The sequence below is a fragment of the Drosophila sulfurigaster genome, chromosome 2R (assembly GCF_023558435.1).
Source record: "Drosophila sulfurigaster albostrigata strain 15112-1811.04 chromosome 2R, ASM2355843v2, whole genome shotgun sequence".
Taxonomy (NCBI): Eukaryota; Metazoa; Arthropoda; class Insecta; order Diptera; family Drosophilidae; genus Drosophila; species Drosophila sulfurigaster.
Window position 1 is genome coordinate 4374910 of NC_084882.1, and position 19744 is coordinate 4394653.

Consider the following 19744-nt stretch of genomic DNA (forward strand, 5'->3'; position numbering starts at 1 on the left):
GTTTTGGTTCAAGTAGCTCATATAATCGAACCGTTGAGTTAAATACAAGTTCAGGTTTCGTTGTGAACTATTAATCGCTATTTTTGCAGTGAATGGTAAAAAGGGAATACAAAATAAAAAGGCTTTAAGTAAAGTATAAATGAAAAATTGCTAAAATAGCTAAAATTGCTGAAAAAAAAGTTGTTAAATTTGTAGCTAATAGCATTTTCAAAAAAAAAGTTGCAAATTTTTTGAAAAGTTGCTAGATCTAGCAAATAAATTGCTAAACTGTCAGCACTGCAGAGATGTAGTCAGCTGCGCTTCTTCAATTATTTTAAACACTCCAGTTGTCGCACTGATTTTTTAACAGGCCAAGTGAAGTAATGTTAATCTTGCTGATTAGATTAACGTCGGCCCATATATTGGTTATTATTATTGACATGCCTGGCGGTTTACCATTTTTTTAATTAATTTCCTCAAAGTACATTTTATCCATTTCAGCTTTAATGATGTACTTTCCTGGTTCTTTATTTTCCATTTCATAAATTTCAACTAAATTTTAGCGATACTAAAAAAAAAAAATATATTATTACCTTTCACATGTGAGAATGGAAAATTATCCATTATTTTCATCTCAAGAGTTTTTGTGAGTTGCAATGCTTGGCGCCTACTAATGCATAGCTTTACGCGTTGAACAAAGCCGTCTGAATATCTGGTTGGTTTTGTACTGGCTTGTGTGGAAGTGGTTTGCGTTAGCCACTTCAATTCATTCCTCTTCCCTTTCGGAGTCATTGCAGACGGTTGGTATCTAAAACAGTAACAATTTAATTATGAATGAAAATTGATATACTTAAGGGACGCGAACTATTTTGAGTGTTTCAGTATCAAATGCTGAATATTCAAGCCTTTTATCGAAAATGTGGCAGTGCACTTCATTTTCATTAGTTTAGTCTCCAAGATTTACTGCTTGTTGGTGAATTAATAATTTATTTCCCGTGTTATTTTAACTTAAAATTCTAGTAATTATATTGTCGAATAATCGATTGTTCGATTTAATTAATCGTAATTTTTCGATAAAATTAAATCGTTAATTGAAACAAAATAGTCGGTTATTGTGTATTGTGACATAAGCACAAATTTTAGAATAAAAATACTCTATAATACCACGAAAATATACCATACCATTACAATATTAAAAAGTATGAATTCTCAATTTTATTTTTGAAAAAAATTAGAAACAGTCACATTTTGATTTATAAAATTATGAAAAAAGATGAAATTCTGGACAAAAACAAATTCTTAATAGAGAGTAACCAGGTATGAACATTTTTTTGGTATTTTTAAATACAATTTGTGGTCACCCTCAGTGGCAGCCCACACAGCTGTTTTTGCAATGTTACGTCAAAACAAACTTTATGTGACCGTGCTTAATTAAAAATTATAAAAAAGCACGGTAAAAATCTTTATATAAAAAATAAAAAGTATCAGAAAAAACAATTTACTGCGTTTTGATTGTCATGAAACATGAAGATACATGCGATTAAACAAGCATCTCATAGATGACAGTCAAATAATATTAGAATTAGAAAACGGAGTGCAGTGCTTGCGGACTGTGAAACGGATATGCACTTGGTGATATTGTCAAAACTACTCGTTGCTTGCTAGTTTCCACAACATCAACAGCAATTTCATCTTCAAGCTAACGTCAACCTCAATGCACTCGGCACTTGTCTTCGGCAGGCTTTCGTATTCCAACACACGACGGTAAACTCACCACGCGAGTTGAAGAGGCGACGACGCATCAGCGCACACGCAGCGACCGATGATCGACGCGCACGGCACAGACGGAGGTAAAGGTAAAGCACGAAAGAGCAAAACACTTACTTGAAGCGTCTGAAGGCGAGCACAAGCAAAGCGCATAACGTGCCTCAAACTTTTTTGTCTCGTCGTTTGAATTCGAAGTCCTGCTGCAGTTGGCTCGAGTGCGCTTTTATTTGTTGTACCATATTAGTGTCGATCTTGTTGTTTTCTCGTCACTTACGTTATGTTTGTCGTTCACGAAATCTTTTAAATCATTTATAATGCTGCTGGCGGTTTAATAATTTTATATAATCGAAATTTGTAAAAAAGAGCAGATTAGAAAAAAAAAATATAAAGCGCGAACAAATTAACTCAATCGAAACAAATTAAATCCAACCCAACTAACCAAACCACATCAAATCAAATCAAACGAAATGGCCTGCTTAAGTACTTCCTATCGAGTCGCGTGCGGTTCGCGTCGCCAACAAGTGCATAAATTCATTGGGCGATTGCTTATGGATAACAACAGCATGGAGCGACAGCTAAGCAGCCTGAGAACAGTTGCTCACCTTACATCTCCGTTACAAGGATATCGCATTACAACGGTGCAAAGCAGCATAAATAAACATACTCAGTTGACACAATGGACGAATGGCTTGCATCGATTAAGCTTCAATGCTGGTCAGGAATACATGAACTCAATGGTAAGTTAATACATGCCAGAGAAAGTGATAGATATATATATATATATATATATATATATATATATATGTGTGCGTATATTATGATAGTTTTGCATACCAAATCGAGCGGTGAAACGTTTGTTTTTCGTGAAAAGTATATTTTTGTAGTCAATGAAAATATTTATATAGATCTCATTTTAGCATATTTTATTGCAGCAATATTTATCAGAAAAGATGATTGATTTTTAACTAACCATAAAATTGATCAAGCATTCAACTGTCTACGAAGTGACTGTGACTTTGCCTGTGACAGTGACTGTGACTTTGCTTGTTGCCTATGCCTGTTTCGCTTTTCATTTCGCTGCCAAGCCAAAAGAAAATGAAAGTGAAATTGGTTGCTGGTTGGGACTGTAGCGTGGCGTCGTTGTTGGCCAAAGCTTTTGTGCAAGTAGCATGAAGAGGCAAAACGTTAAAGACAACAACAGAGCAAGAGCAACAACCAGACATCCCCATGTTTGTTGTTGTTGATGTTGTCGGTGTAGCAGCAGCTGCTGTTACTAATGTTTGAGCTTTTTGTTTTTGGCGGAAGCCGTCGTAATCATTTATTTATTGTATTTTCTTTTTTCATTCATGTTTTTCGTTTCGCGGAATTCATTATCTAAATATATTTGTTTTCTAAGTTGGGATATTTTAAATATAATATAATTAGGTGTAGCTTTTATAGTAAGGGTAGTGTTTTGTAATGTTTTTATTTTTTGCACACAATGTTTGTCACCCAAAATACACCAGAATTTCTGTAACATACATACATTCTTGTGTGACTTTGAAAACGAGAAAAAAATGGTACATTAGTTTATAGTAAAGCCATCGCCTATCCTATAAAGTATATATATTTGTATAATAATTATTTGAGTTTTTTCGATAAGATTTTCTAGTTTATATTTATGTACTGCAAGGATATGTTTTTAAACAAAAATGTTATTACCCCATATGAAACATATAGAAATGATTTATAAGAAACTAATTTCTCTCAGTTTGCATAAATGATTCCTGTTTATCATTTTGGATGACATTGTGTTGGAATTACCTTGAATATATGTATGTACGAATATGCAGGCATAACAAATATTTAGCACTATGCAATTAGTGCATAATTGATGCTGCTTTCGGTTTATTGTTTTATTGCATGCAATTGTTACACGCTTGTTGAAGGCCCTGAATGAGAACTTGAGTTTTATTTTAATTGTTTTAGTAAATTGATGCACATGGACTTGGGCCTAGTCCATACATTTATACTGACTATAAAAATGCAGTGTAGTCAATTATATAATTTATAACTTGTTAACCATTTCAAGGTCTTGGCATAAAATAGTAATATTTTCGAAAATATATACATGCTTGTGAATAGAGTTAAACATCTTGAGATCTTGAATGTTTGAATTAGATCAAATGTCGGCGATAAAAGGCAAAAAGTCAAGTGGACATAAAAACACACATATTTTTGTAAACTTTTGACATGCATTAGGGCTACGGAATTCAAGTTTACATAGATAATGAATGCCAATGGAAAAGCCAGTAATATATATGTACATATATATATGAAATAAAACGAACTGAATTATTAGAAAAATGTCCAACTTTACATATGAACTTGAACAGAGAATTATTTATGCATTTTATTTGTTTTGTGAAAATTGTTGTCAAGCCAAATAATAATTCATTCAGTGCCGCAAATACCTAAGGCTGATATGTTCATCTATTTAACTCGTATCATAGGTAAACTATAAAAAAAAAAAAAAATATAAAAAAAAAAACGCAAATAGAAAGCGCACGTCGCACTGACAGCGACGCTAAAGCCGACTTCGTCGCCAACGATGGCGACGATGGCGACGGTGGCAGCGACGGCAACAACGTCGCCAGTAATACTGCCAACTATAAAAAAAACAAATGCCAACTAATAATACATCGTTCACAATAGTGGTAGCAATAACAATAACAGCATCAACAGCAGCAACCGCAACAGCAACAATCACAACAACAACAGACCCATCTGTATACGAAACTCACTTGACTTTCTTCTTCATTTCATTTGACGGGCAGCGACGTCAACATCATTGGGCAAAAATCTATTGGGTATTCAAACACCTTATGTCTTTATTTTGGTATGTGGGCATGTAGGGATGGACATACATATATGTATGTAAATATATGTATGCTAATCACGAAAGTAGAGGGAAGACTTAAATCAATCTGATTTGCTTGCATTTCGATTAAGATGGGTATCATGATCGAGTATTTTGAGGTGATAATGGTAACAAAATTCGACGAGCAACAGACGATTGCTTTTTGCATTGTTGTTACACTTGTTGAATTTATAGTTTCACTTTCATTGCGAGCGCGTGAAATTTGTGAAGAGTTTAACGGCTGCGTGCGAATTTGATGACAGATTCAAAGAGTTTTGAAGTTGTGGATAAGAGTATATTTTGCTCTTTATAAGTACTTTGTATCCATTTTCATATATCGATTGGAATAAAAGTTGTTTTATTTGACTTGAGTCGAAGCTATCTTCTTTTACGCATTGCCTAGCGTGTTTCATGCTAACCCTATTGAATTTATACTTTGCGAATGAAAACCCAATTTAAATTTCAAAGATTTTAGTGCCTGTTTGTTTGCTTTGCGTTATTTCAGTTATGTTTGCCTTCAATATTATTTTTATTTAGTTCATATTGACATTAACTTTCATTTTCATATTAGGTAATTCAGTCAGTCTGCTAATCAAATTAACAACAAGTATACAAGCAAAAAATTTGTTAGGGGACAAAGGTTCTTAAATTATCAATCTATTTTTTCACAATTAAACATTTATGAGTAATACGATAATTGTAGCATATTCTTAGATAATATCAGGTTTAGTTATGAATAAATCCTTTGGTTTAACAATATATTATAAGTAGAGTCGACCCTTAACATAAATTATTGTCTTTCCCAACAAATCCGCATTTTTGACTTGCCAGACTCGCCAGACTTTCTCTGTGATGGTGGATGAGTCCATAAAGGAAATTGTCCGAAAAATATATATAAATAAGAAATGTGGCCATGGTTGCATTCCAAATTTATTAAATGTGGAAATGGAATAAAAGATCAAAAGGGAGAAATGAGCTAGATCTTGATAAGGGAGAAGAAGACAATTCGGAGAGATTTGTCGCATCGGAAGTAGCTTAACCAAAGGTAAAGGTTTATGGTAATTAGTTTAAATATGCAGTTTCGATTGACATTATTAATTCGATTCAGGGCATGTGTCTGCGTAGTGAGTGACGCCAGCGTAACAGCAACTTTCATTCACCTGCCTTACACCTGTCTTGAGTATTTTTTGTTTTTTTTTTTTTTTCGCTTTGGGCTTGCTTTGGTTAGTGCCTGCCTGCATTGGTCTTGTAGTCGCCTTGGCTTTTTCGCTTCATTTCTTTGTTTCGTACTTGCTGACCCAATTCCAAAGACGCATGTGTTTCGTTGTCGTTGTTGTTGTTACTGTTGTTGTCCTAAACTGGTTTTGTGGTTTTCGAGCCGCATTGATTGGCGGCTCTTGAGGCTAAACTGTTAACTGTTAATGATTTCAGCGTTGTTTTCCCTCAAAAATATTTTTGAATTTCGATTTGAAAGCGAAAGAAGCATCGCCGCCGCCACCGACGTGTAACTGTTAAAAGCAAGTTTGCAGCAGTTTTTTGAACAACAGTTACAGTTGCGCAACCATCCAGTCTAGCTTCACTCCCAGTCCCAGTCTCTGCAACACTTTCAGCTTCACACAGTCAGAAGAGGAGGAGGCTGTCTTAAGAGGACAAACCCAACCACCATGACTCGAGGCCTTTATCAACAATTATCAAATTATTTACACTTGCATATATTTGTAACTATATGCATTTATCTTAATATAATTGGATCATCATCATTTCCAATGCTGATAGCCTTAGTTGCTGGCCCTATTTGGTTGGATGACCGTGGTGTGGATAGATGGAATGCTAATTTTGTTTGTTTTTGTTTGATACTTGGAATCTCGGAGTAATATCTTAAATATGTTTATCGTTTTCTCTTTCTTGCTAAAGTATTTTCATTCGCTTCGTTGTTGGTCGCATTACCAGACTGTCGCAATTGGGCCTAAAGATTTCACTTCATTTACATTTGAAGTTGGTTAATTGTTTGTCATGAATTGACTAACGGCATTTTACCAAAGTGCATTGATTTCCTGATATCAACAACCAAAAAATAATTGTGTATCTACTATAAAGATTTATATTTTGGACACTGGATAATCGCATTTTCGTATTTTCGAATTTCGAATTTTTGGTATTTCGGACTTATTTTTGTATTTCTTCTTTTGCATTTACGCAATTGCGATTGGTTACAGGATTAACTTGAATTTGACTGGTTTCTTACACTTTGACAACTAGTTTTGCATGGAATCTATAAATTTGTAAAGCAATGATTTTTCAGGATTGGGTTTTTATTACCCCTATATGCAAAATATTACTGTAATTTACTTTGAAACTAGAGGAATAAATTCATTGCGAGTAAGATGGTTCTATTGCATAAAATTGATTTACTATGTAAGTTTATTGTGAATTTCCAAAATCTGGTCGTTCAAATAAAAATATCACATTTCAATATTAAATAAATTATTTGGGTCTATTTTTGATTTAGCTGTTCGTGTTCTTAAGCTTTGCAGTAATAATAAATAGGTACTCAAGTATTATAAATTGGTTAAGTTTCATAGGTATAAAGCCGTAACATTTATTATGCAGAAACATGGATAATTAAATTGCAGATTTCTATAAAATAGTAATACAAATCAATAATAGTCGTAAGTATTCCCTAAGTGTGTGAATGTTTGAATTTCTGAGTGATATTTTAACTAATAGAGAAAGATAAATCAAGTATGGATTTTGCAGTATTTACATATGTATGATATATTCGCATGAAATTCATATCATATTGATGCGAAGGTGTCCAGACAGTGTGTGCTGTGTTTGCAATGTTAACATTCGTGTTAAAATCTCTTCTGAATAAGTCAACATATCGAATGTTTACGTCGTCTTAACAAAATCGAAGAGAGAAAATACCACAAATATGAGATTTATGTTGCCAATTGTCTTCCCTTCCACACTAACCCTGGCTCTGGCTTCCTTCCTTCTCTTCACAAATTAAGCGGCCTTTTGATTATGTCAGCAAAGTCCAAAACGTTGACGACGATGATGACGCCGTAGTCGATGATAAAAAAAAGGGAAAGTCCAAAGTGTCGCGTTCGCGCTCGCGCTCACGGCTTGCTCTTTGTTTTGTATCTTCCATCAATGTCTTTAGCGCAGCTCGCAACTAAACGATCCACACTTTCTAGGCCGCATTTTGTGTTAGACCAACGCTGCTATAAGTATTTGCCATCCATTCTTCCAAATCGGCTAGACGTAATAAAAAAACATTTGGAACAAGTTCTAAGACATTTTGTGCGATAGGACAATGAAATTACGAAATAATTGTAATCTTTAGTCAAGTTAAACTCGGTAATGCATAAACTCCTAAACTGAATTATAAAATTGCTTCTGGAACAACATACCTACCTAGGATTGAAAACCTATTGCAATGTTGATCAGATCACTTCTAAAAAAAAAATCGATATACAACTCATACATTTAAAATATACCTTAAAAATAAGCAGATTGCTAACCAAAGTATCTCAGCAGCCTTTTGTGATATATACAATTGTTTCTCAAATATCTTATAATATATCTAGCTGGTCGCATTTGTTAAACAAAATGAATCACAATAATAAGTGGTGGTAGATGCTCAAACCGACAGACAGAGATTCGGTTCGGAGATTCCTTCCAGCACAAAGTTATAATATTAACCTACTATGTTTTTTTGCATTCACATTTTAAGTTATCATTCGCCAATAGTATGCAGTTAAGATTAATGTTTACTTCCGGTTCAAAGGCAAACAATTAAGTTAAAATAACTTAGAAAATGTACATAAAAACAAAAATAAATGAAAACAGTCGAAGGTTTAGCAATTAGTTAACAAAATAACAGTCCAGTCCTGTAAAAGAGAACTTTTCCTATATTTTGTCTTTTACGATTAATGTGTATTTCTCTACTGACATAATGCCAGATACATTCATCCAAATGGAACAGAATTATTTTGTAATTCATTCATTCAAAATGAATTGTTGTTTGATAATATATTGAGTTAAAAACTGAATTGCTAAATTATTTTAGTAAAATGTAAATAATTTATTACTTTAAAATTTTAAAATTTTGTCATTAATTAGTGGACTGGACTGCGCAATTAAGAACGTTTTACATTAGCTTATGCTGACATCTACACAGATGTATCTAAAAAATATATTTGTTACAAAATTATTATTATTTAACTAAAATATAATATACATTTTGCAAGAAATAGACATTGAAAACAAAAGTGCAAAATGTTCATCATTTTGACCTTCACTCAATAGTTGCGATCAATCAAAATTACATCAATCACTCACTCTGTTTGTAGACTACTTTTTTTTTTGTTGGCTACTTGAAAAGTGTTAACACTCATTTCTTTTGTAGTTTTTATATCTACCTAATCTTTTTTTACACTTTATAATTGCTTTCCACGATACTTATGATTTTTACCTCCTTTGCTCGCGAAGCTTACAAATTCAATATAGTAGTATCTATCCCTATTTTGAGGGATTTCTTTTGTTAAATTTTGAAACACAAATCATTTTTTGTATTTCCTATATCAAAAGAGTCTAATGCACATTTCTTATGTACATACGACTTTTCATTTTTAATTAATTTTGGAATAAGCTAATAGTAATCGAGTCCACCATGATATCTGCATGTACATACATGTCTAGATTTAGTGCGTTGGTGTTTTTCTCGTCTTACGTAAATATAATAACATCACTCGACATCAGTAAAAGTCCTCAGCTCGTCGTTGGCAGCCAAGTGCAACGAATAGGTTGTTTCCTCTTTACGAGACATGCAACATCAAACAGATAAAACCTCAACCAATTACAGTTCCAATAGCAGCTCAACTGTGCCACATTTATGGCTCTTCAAATTTCCTTAGGTAAGTGCATCATGGTAGAAACGTCACATACTGAATTCAGTAATTTGATTCTTTTACTGTGCTGTCAAGATGTCTAAGCATTAGAGTAGAGGTGCAATAGGACGATTTAAAATTGTATAAATCTAGCAACGTATTATGCGAACTCTAAATTGGCCGCAATTAAATACATTTTTGCACGTTAGGCAAATCGAAAATTAAAATAATTTACATTTTGTATACTAACACTTTTGTAAGGTGCGGCTATTGAGTGAGTGAGAAGGGGGTGGAGTTTCCTTAGTACAAATTTCAATTGAACGCACATATTGAAAATGAAAGTTTTCACGAGTTGAATTTAATTGGCTTTTTTAACTTTGATGCGTTGATTTTGCAACGCTCGAGCTTCGAGCTTGGTCATCGCTTTCTACAGCAAAGCCACTAAACGTTGTTGACCAGGCATGCGTGTGTTTGTGCATATGTATATGTTATGTATATATGTATGTGTGTAAAAGCGAGTATACATAGATCCATACATACGTATCTGAATATATTTTAATATTTATATCTCTTGTTGACGTATGAATGTTCACTCTTATTCAATACTAAACTGGGTCATTACATGCCAGCTAAATCTTTTGATTGAATTCAAAGACCAGTGGTGTGGTGTGGTGATGGTCATCATTGATTTATTTATTTATACGTTTGCACATGCATACATACATATGTATGTATACATCATGACTGACGATGTTGGCGAGTCATGTTAGTCAACACGTGCGGCGAACATCTTGTTTTCAAAATGATGCTACGTCAAGGGCGTTGGCATTGCCTATCTCGATCTCAATTTCGATCTTGATTTCGGTCATTTAAGCATGCTACAGGATTTGCTTCAACTGGGTCAACCATGTGTGAGTGTTTGACGTCTATGCGTATACGTATGTACATATGTACATATGTTCATATGTATGTGTATGCGTAATAACCACGCCCAGGCTTATCGCATCACGTAACCTAACACAAATATTTGCACCTCAATTGGCTTTGGCTGCAAAAGTTGCCTCCGTTCGGATGCCGCGCGCCGCTTGCATTCTGTTGACAGTTGGCAACATAAAATTTACATGTTATCGTGTTTACATTCACAGCGCTTTTATTGACAGTCGAGCAAACTGACAAATACAAGAGACAAATACATAACTGACAAGCGTTGAAATCATATACTTCGAGTAGCAATCGTTAAATAGCGAGTCTTGCGTAATTTCGCATTTTATAAAGGAGAAGCTGCATGTAACATATGTATGTACATACATTAGAGGCAGTGGAGAATTCTCTAATAGTGATAAGTCGTAAGCTGACAGTGCACATTTGCATGACACTAATAAAATGAGATATAGTGTAATCATGCTTTGATTGTAAATAATATATGATAATATTTACTTGCAAAAATAACTAAAACGCATGTCAGTCGGAATAAATATGCAGATTCTCTCAAGTTTTATAAAAATCAGCCTAATTCGAATATGAATAAACAAGTATACATATGTCCAGGCGTGGTTGGGATGTTATTCCATATTCTTGTTAATAAAAGACATTTGCCTTTTAAAGGAACCATTAAAAACAAAGTTTGTAGATCGGGTGCTTAAGTAATTTAATTGCAGTTCAGTTGAATGGTAGTAGCGATGCTAATAATATTTTGTGTAAAACTTTTTTTTTTCCATTGTGTAGTTCTTGACAGCTAAAGGATTTGAAATCGTCAAGGTCAAGAGTCGCAACAGGGGCGTCGATTAATGCTTATGATTATCTTAACGAGTCGGCTTTGCAATTTTCCGGTTATTAAGCTTGCTGCTGCCATCGACTTTTAAGTGTCAAAAAATGTTACTCCACCACTTACCGTTGCCTAGTTTTTAGACGCCGCTTTCCGAGGGGCAACACACATCAAACTCGTTAATGCTGTTGCTATCAATTGAAAGTTGTTAAGTGACTCAGAAACGGTTTTATACACTTTGTAGTTATAACCGCCTATACGATCATTTGTGAATTCGTATAATTTTCACACTTAAGTCTAAATTGCTACATTTAAAGAAAATTTGGTAATCATATTCCCTGTTCTTATCTTTCCATTTGCAGCACAATTCACACACTTGTAGTCACAATCGTAATCATAGTTCCGTCCACACACAACAGCCCGCTGGACCCGTTAGAGAAATACAAATCGATCCATATATAATTCTCGACGATGAGCTCAAATATTTCTACGACGATGTTAGAGACGTAAGTAAAAGTGTGATTCTCTTATGATGTTATTTATTTAAACATTAAATATCACTCAGTCACCCCTGTACGTATTTTTTGTTGTTGTTTTTTTTAACATATTTATGTCCGCTACTTATAGGGTAAGAGCGAATTACAACTTTATGCCCTCTGAAAATAAGAAGGAGGCGTCTCCGGCTCTATAACGTTTATATACTCACGACTATGTCAGTCTACCTGTCCGTCCGTCCGTCCGTATGAACACTTAGATCTCAGAAACTGGGAGAGATAGAGATCTAATCTTTTCGACTGCTCTTGTTATTTTTGCACTTAAATCAAGTTTGCTCAAAAAAAAATCGGGTCTACTATGGTTCTTAGATGTTTTGGCTGACAATCTGGTATATTTTGTACTTAATGGTATATTTTAAATATTGTACTATATCGATAAATCAAATACTTTCTTCGGAAACTTTTTTGGTAGTATATTAATTTGGTATATTTTAAGAATAATGCCACACTGTTTTGCTTTTATTCAAAATGGGTAGCAGATATCCTACTGTCGAGCACACTCGATTTTAGCTTACCTAATTGCTTTAATTTACTTTAGGTATTTCAAACGCTTCAAGTTTTCAATGAGTTAATTTTTTGCAGTTGCTGCAGTCGGGAACCTCTCAACCAGAATTGGACACAATCGCTTGCTATTACTTTGATGGTCAGGGCAAAGCGCTGCGACCGATGGTGACCATGTTGATGGCGAAGGCGTTGAACTATCATTTGAACAACGAATCGCAGTGAGTAATCTTTGTCGTGTTGCAGAATGTAATTATTAGAAAGCTTTTTTGAAATCTGTGAATGTTTGCGCGCTTTCTATTGAAAGGCATACTAAAATTACATACAGTATACAAACTGAATAATTTATATTTGTTTTTAACATATTGCATGTTTCCTTTTACAGCCAATTAGTACACAAACAACGACAGATAGCTCTCTTCTCTGAAATGGTCCACTCGGCCAGTTTAGTCCACGACGATGTGATCGATCAGTCTGACTTTCGTCGTGGCAAGCCTAGTGTCAATGCTCTTTGGAATCACAAAAAGGTATGATCACTTATCATCACTTATTTAGATAGTACACGCTTATGCTTAGGATATCTCTCAATTGAGAAAAAAGTACTAGTGCCTTTTGAAATGTAAATTTGCACAATTTTTAAAAATGTTAAATGTTATTTTGCTGTATTTTATTGAAATAGGAGTATAAATTATTTATTTTAACACTTATAATTTGTATGTATATTACTTCATTTATAGGTCACGATGGCTGGTGATTACATTTTGTCGATTGCATCGATTATGATATCGCGTCTGCGTAGTGATGATGTGACGATTGTGTTAAGTAAGGTGAGCATAATTTATATGTACGACAATAACTCATAAAAAATAAGTAATATAATTCCAAGTGACAGTCTTAAATATTTTGCAACAATCCCCATATACTGCCAATACTGTAAAACTAATGTTAAAAATTTAATTTAGATTTCAAATGCCCAGAAAAGTTTTAAATAATGGTTTAAGGAGAAGTCTTCATGTATGAATTTAATTCATCAGATCTATCATGCTTAGTGAATAAAGCTAATTATCGCGTCAAAGGCATGTGATGATATATTTATAGTTAGGTACTGACCATATTTTGAGTATTGGTTTTGAAGCGTATAATGTGGCTAGCACATGTGCATGCATGTTTATGTTTACTAATTTGTACTGTGCATAAGAGGAACCAATATTCAAATAACAAGTTGTATATATAACGTATTATTTTTTATTTAAAAAAGTCAAAGTAACAGTGTAAACACAATAAATATTTACAAAAATATCTAGAAATATAAAAGGTTAATGTTTAAATGTTGAAAGTGGCGTGTGTTCTACGAATCCATTGCTAAAAGCTTGACTTTTTAATGACCATCAGTTGGGGAGCCTGGTTTGTTTTTACTTCCTGCAACCCTGAATAAACTCAATTCAGAAGGCGAAGGGCATCAAGTTGTAAGGTCAATCAACTTCCATTTACTCTTATTTTTCCTTGAAAGCGAATTCACTTGCACTATATGAATTCACTTCGGCATTGTATTAAGGGGGAATTGATTGCATTTTTGTAACATTTACACTTTTCACACATTTTATAATTTCTCAAGCGATACAATATAAATACATTCAGTCATAGCAATAAAAAAAACTTATGCACAATCTATAATGTTAATTATTATCTTTTTGGATATGTAAATGGATACAGAATGTCTCGCCTCTGATGCCAAATTTCAAGTTATTCAAAATATGTTAAGTTTTATGTTTCTGTTTATTTATTATTTGCTGAATCAATATGTGAGTGATTCTTTGCTGAACAATAAAATATGCAGCTTTGAAACTAGTTATTAATTTATGCAAGCGACAAATTTCCAAAATATAAAATTAAGATCAATATTTTGCTATAAATTAACGCTTTTTCGCTTTTTTGCATTCTACTGCTTCCCCACATACTCTTCAATTATCGTTTTTATCCCATGAGTAAATCTGAGAGTCGTGATCCTCATAAAATGGATAAACATTTTCAAGCTAAACTTGCAAATTTACATCCCTTTTTTATACCCGCTACCCATAGGGTAGAACAGGTATAACATTGTGCCGGTAGGAAATGTATGTAACAGGTAGAAGGAGGCGTCTCCGCCCCTATAAAGTATATATATTCTTGATCAGCGTCAACAGCCGAGACGATATAGCCAGGTCCGTCTGTTCGTCTGTGTGTCTGTCCGTCCGTCCGTCCGTCCGTATGAAACACTGGATCTCAGAAAGTATAAGAGATAGAGCTATAGTTTTCGACAGCATTTGTTATGTTTGCACGCAGATCAAGTTTGTTTCAAATTTTTGCCACGCCCACTTCCGCCCCCGCAAATCAAAAAAATCGAATAACAAGCCTAATTTTAAATTTTGGTATATACAATAATAACTATAGTAGTTATGAATCCTGAAAATTTGGTTGCGATCAGATAATTGTGGAAGTTATTAAAGAAATACTTTTGTATGGGCAAAAACGTCACTTACTAGGGGTCTGAGTTGCTTTGGCCTACAATCTGGTACATTGTGCCGTCTATGGTATATTTTGAATGGCGTACTATATCGATATACCAAACATATCGTTTGGTATATTTTTAGTATTTTTTTAAAATTATTTTCGGTATATTTTGAAAATGATACCGCAATATTTTGTCTTTATTAAAAATGGGTAGCGGGTATCTCACAGTCGAGCACACTCGACTGTAACTTTCTTACTTGTTTTATTTTTCGTATGTTATCCAAGTAAAACAGCTGAAACTTGTTTTTATTTTTATTTTATTCACCAATTACTTGTATCTATGCAGAAACGTGTTAGAATGTTTGTTAACTGTTTTGCATTTTTTCATCAACAACGACTTACGAAATTAGAATTTCGCATTAATATGCAAAACACGTGCCCGAATAAATTCAACTAAATTTAACGGCTATCAAGTCATTGAATTATTGTTTAAAATTAAGCCTGAATTGGGAATTTATGGCTATATGCGCATAACCAGTATCATTAGGATTGTTTTATTAAATAAAACTCATAAAATGTTTAGTATTTTATTGTAACTTATTTAAACTAATTATTTTTAAAACACACGATTCGATTCCAAATTATTTCTGGAATTCCACTCGACTATTCTTTCAACTATATTTTGTGCAACGATTTGACAAACATAAAAAAATTTCACATTTGGCTTTTACATTAAACTGTAAACGCTGTTTCAAAGGTTCACGAATTTTTGCTGTAGTTTTTCTTTTGTTGTTATTGGAGTTGCTGATGTCAACTTGTTTAAATTATGGTACGCGTTTATTTAAGGCTCATGTGCTAATTGTTTAGCATTAAAAAGCAAAATACTGCGAGTATTTGCTTCTTAAGCGAACTGCAAATAACGCACATTAAAAAAGACAATTCATTGGGACTTGCCCAAAAATATATTTATGACCGTATCGATGTCTGTGCGGTGATTGTAGCCTTGGGCTCCTTTAGCAGCAACTATATAAAACTGTGTCTACGTTTACGAAACCAGATATTCCAGCAAATCAGCGCCCACACAGGTATTGCAAATGTACTAAGAAACGCATATGTATTGAACTTAGTGTAGATAAAAAAAATAGTATTACTCCGCCAATTGTTTGCTTAAAAATTTGACAAAGACCTGCGAAATTAGTCAAGTGAACGAATGAATGAAAATACTTATGCGACTTGTGCCAACTATTAAAAAAATCCAAAAGTAAGCGAAGGGCGAGCCAAATGTTTAAAGTGCTAACAAAGATTGAAGCTAAGCATCGATGGCCAATTGTAAAGTAATATAATGGATGTTGTATAATATATATGTATGTCCGATATTTGGTCAAAATAAAGAAATGTGTATATATTAATTCAGCCGTTATAGTACATTAAAATTGACCCTCGGTGCTTAGCTATGTATGTAACTATGTATATATTTTATACATATTGCTAAATAAAATAATAAAATACTTCAGCTACGCACTACATTTCGCTAACTTTCATATATAACTTCCGGTTTTTATCAGGATCGCGATACATTGTTATTATTAAATAACAAATCCTAGAAGCTTGTCTTTTATATAAGAAAATAGTTCTTATTAAGCATTAAGTACGTAAAAAGAACATTTTTGGAAATGTTAATTTTTGACACAATTATTTTGGGTAAATTCGTGCGAACATCTACAGTTCGTTTCGTTTTCTCTTTTGGCGGCTCCTTATCAAAAAAACGTGTAGGAACGAGGTTTTCAGCGTGTTAAAAGGAGAAAGGAAGTACATTCTGATGCTTCGAACCATTAAATGTATAATAATAAATATAGAAATCACTGTGCAATTTCTTTAATGTCAAATAATATTCGGGTATTCGGGTATCAGATATCGGTGGGCTTTTTTTTATAAAAGTCATGTTTGGCTATTTCGTAATTGGCAATTAAAACATATGTTTCCTGGGTTGATCAATAAAGTTCAAGCGTTGGGATGATGTTTTCTGGTTTGTTGCAATTTTACTGAGTATTATATATTTTAATTTGGTTAGAAATAATAATTTGTATACCGCCTATCCTAAGTTTTGAATATTATTTGTTTTATGTTTATATTTTCTTTGTCATTACGATCGGATTATAAACATAATAGTTATTGGATTAATTTCATTGTGATTGATCGTTAATAAAGCTACCAGGTATCTTCAATTAGGCCCTTCTTACGAAAAGTGTACTTATAAGTTAGATATGAGAATGTAAAGTGAAATAATAAAAATATTCATAATAACAAATTTGAATTCTCTATATTTACAGATCTTAACCGATTTGGTTCAAGGTGAATTTATGCAGCTCGGCTCAAGGGAAACTGAAAATGAACGCTTTGCACATTATTTGACAAAAACATACAGGAAGACCGCTTCACTGATTGCTAATGCATTGAAAGCTGTAAGTATGACCCAGAAACCAAATGCAATTGAAATTGCAAATAGAAATTGGATGTAATAATGTTAATGCAATTGTTAATTTGCAATTAATAAGCATGAGAGCTTTTGATTTTGTCCCATTTTTCTCGATTGTTCACTACTAAAATTTGCAATTTTGATATACCTAGACTGCTGTCATCGCCCAGGCTGAAGATAATGTCGCCGAGGTGGCATTCCAGTATGGACGTAATATTGGTCTGGCCTTTCAATTGGTAGACGATATGCTTGACTTTGTCTCGTCCACTGAACAGATGGGCAAACCAACAGCCGCCGACTTAAAATTGGGCCTGGCCACGGCGCCCGTCCTCTTTGCATGTGAAAAGGTGAGTCCCCGGCTTGACTTCCTTATTGATATTAAAGCTTTGGGGTAAAGTCTAATATCTATCAAATATGTATGCATTGGTACACTTAATTCAGTATGTGTTTGCTCAGATCTCTGTGTTTGCATTGCCGACAGTGCATTTTTATGCTGATCTCGATGAAGATGACATCATATGTACATGCGGTCGTTGGCGGCACTGTACACCGCGGAAGATTTCTAAGGCAATTTCGATTTCACGTCAAGATTCTAAATCACATCAACGAGCAATTTACTATGCAGCACGCGATTACTGGGGGCGTGCAAAGCGTCTTAAGTAGCAGTTAGTGTTAGAACAGTGGGGACTAGCAATATTTGTTTAAAAAAATGGGCACATTATGATGCCACCCACTAAAAGATATTCCTTATGAACTTGCTAAATTTCCCAACCTTTTTTTGTGTGCATTAGAATACATTATTAATATTTGTCATTTTTATATCAGTATCCGGAGCTGAATCCAATGGTTATGCGTCGCTTCAGTGAGCCGGGTGATGTTGAACGTGCCTTTGAGCTGGTACACAAGTCTCATGGACTCGAACAAACTCGTTTTCTGGCAAAAAAACACTGCAACGAGGCGATACGGCTCGCACAGGAGTTAACGGAGTCTCCCTATCAAAAGGGTCTGCAGGTTGTAGCCGATTTAGTAATCAATCGCATTAAATAGTGAATGACGAGCAAATTACATATATTAATGTGTAAACTCTATTATTAAGTTTAAGTCACGCAAAATACTTGATGCTAGTTAAGTCAACAAATGGAGAAATACCAAGCATAAATTTGTAAAAAATAAAACTAGCAAAAGGTAATCAGAAATTTATTATTTAGTTTTTAAGCATTGTTGTTGACACTGTAAATATTTGCATAAAATGTACATGTGCATTAAAGGGAAATTCAATATTGTACATTACATTTAACTGTAATATTTGATAATACGCAATGTTTTTTATATTTGTAAACACATGTAAATTAATTATCTTAATAAGAAAATGTTGAAATCCCTAAAAATGGAATTCATCTGTTAGGTGAAATACCCACAAGAAAAGTTTAACTTACGTGAAAACGATTAATATTACAGATTTTAAGTTCAAAATGGATATACAAGTACATGTTCACATGGTAGTTAAAGCGGTAAAAGTTGTTGATTACACATTTTTTTCGAAATAACTTAAGGCATTAAAGAAGAAAATAACATTACGTGATTATTAGTCAATGCAACAAACGATATTTCTACAAAGAAAAGAGAAGAGCTCTATGAATTAAGACGAAAAAACAAAGTAAATTGGACTATTTATGTATATTTTTATTGATTCATTCAATGTTTAAAGCCAAAATGATTGTGTTTGGACAATTTTATCAACATATTAAAAACGTTATTAATGATGTATGATGTCATATTCTTGAGAAAACAGAAGCTGAACAATGTAAAAAAACAGAACTTATCGTATTTTTGCCCGATATTTGAAATTAGATATTAAATCCAGAAATAAAAAAAAGTTAGAATACATATTAAATACTTTTTCAATATGTATGATTTTTGTTAGTAAGGAAATTAACGACGCTCTTACCGTCCGTCGTAATTTTGTCTTCAATTCGGGTGCTTGGGAGATTGGTCCGTGGATTAATTATGCTTATACGAAATATGTTTTTGATAATGCTAATTAAATTAAATGATTACTGTGTACTATAATTTAAAGATGAATAAAGCGCAATTTTGTTAACTAAAGCGAAAACATGAATTTTTAAAATTATTGAATTTAATATACGTGTATAAGTACACAAATACTATTTTTGATATAAGAATACAAAAATGAGTGAGCTGTTGGTAAATAAAAACTACATCAGATTTCCAATCAAATTGTTTCCAAACTCAAAAATATCTGTATTCATCATTCTTAATCAGGGTCAACAGCCGAGACAACAAACGATTTTGAAAGCAATCAAAATTTGAGTCGATTTTTTTTTGTGTACACAATAATACAGACATTGTATTTTTAAAATTTCATTGTAATCTAATAAAAACATTGAAAGCTATTCA

General features: G+C 33.3%; 1 protein-coding gene across 2 annotated transcripts; it reads left to right on the forward strand.

Annotated features, from left to right (window-relative positions):
- The first annotated feature begins 1375 nt into the window (after window positions 1-1375).
- LOC133836989 (all trans-polyprenyl-diphosphate synthase PDSS1) lies at window positions 1376-19431 on the forward strand. Of its 2 annotated transcripts, none has more exons than XM_062267630.1 (8): window positions 1376-2483; window positions 11668-11811; window positions 12442-12581; window positions 12746-12887; window positions 13098-13187; window positions 17181-17312; window positions 17479-17673; window positions 17783-18004. In XM_062267630.1, exons 1-8 carry the CDS (start codon window positions 2214-2216, stop codon window positions 17987-17989), a joined length of 1320 nt encoding a protein of 439 aa, XP_062123614.1. In that variant the 5' UTR covers window positions 1376-2213; the 3' UTR covers window positions 17990-18004. The 2 variants fall into 2 exon arrangements, with proteins under 2 accessions (XP_062123614.1, XP_062123613.1); XM_062267629.1 differs by lacking the exon at window positions 17783-18004 and adding an exon at window positions 18152-19431 and having other exon boundaries at window positions 1383-2483.
- The last annotated feature ends 313 nt before the right edge of the window (window positions 19432-19744 follow it).

Bases quoted from the DNA above. Each gene is read 5' to 3' on its own strand.
- LOC133836989 (XM_062267629.1), top strand. From the start codon at position 2,214: ATGGCCTGCTTAAGTACTTCCTATCGAGTCGCGTGCGGTTCGCGTCGC. The intron at 11,812-12,441 runs GTAAGTAAAAGT...AATTTTTTGCAG, and splicing joins TCTACGACGATGTTAGAGAC to TTGCTGCAGTCGGGAACCTC. The intron at 12,888-13,097 runs GTATGATCACTT...CTTCATTTATAG, and splicing joins CTCTTTGGAATCACAAAAAG to GTCACGATGGCTGGTGATTA.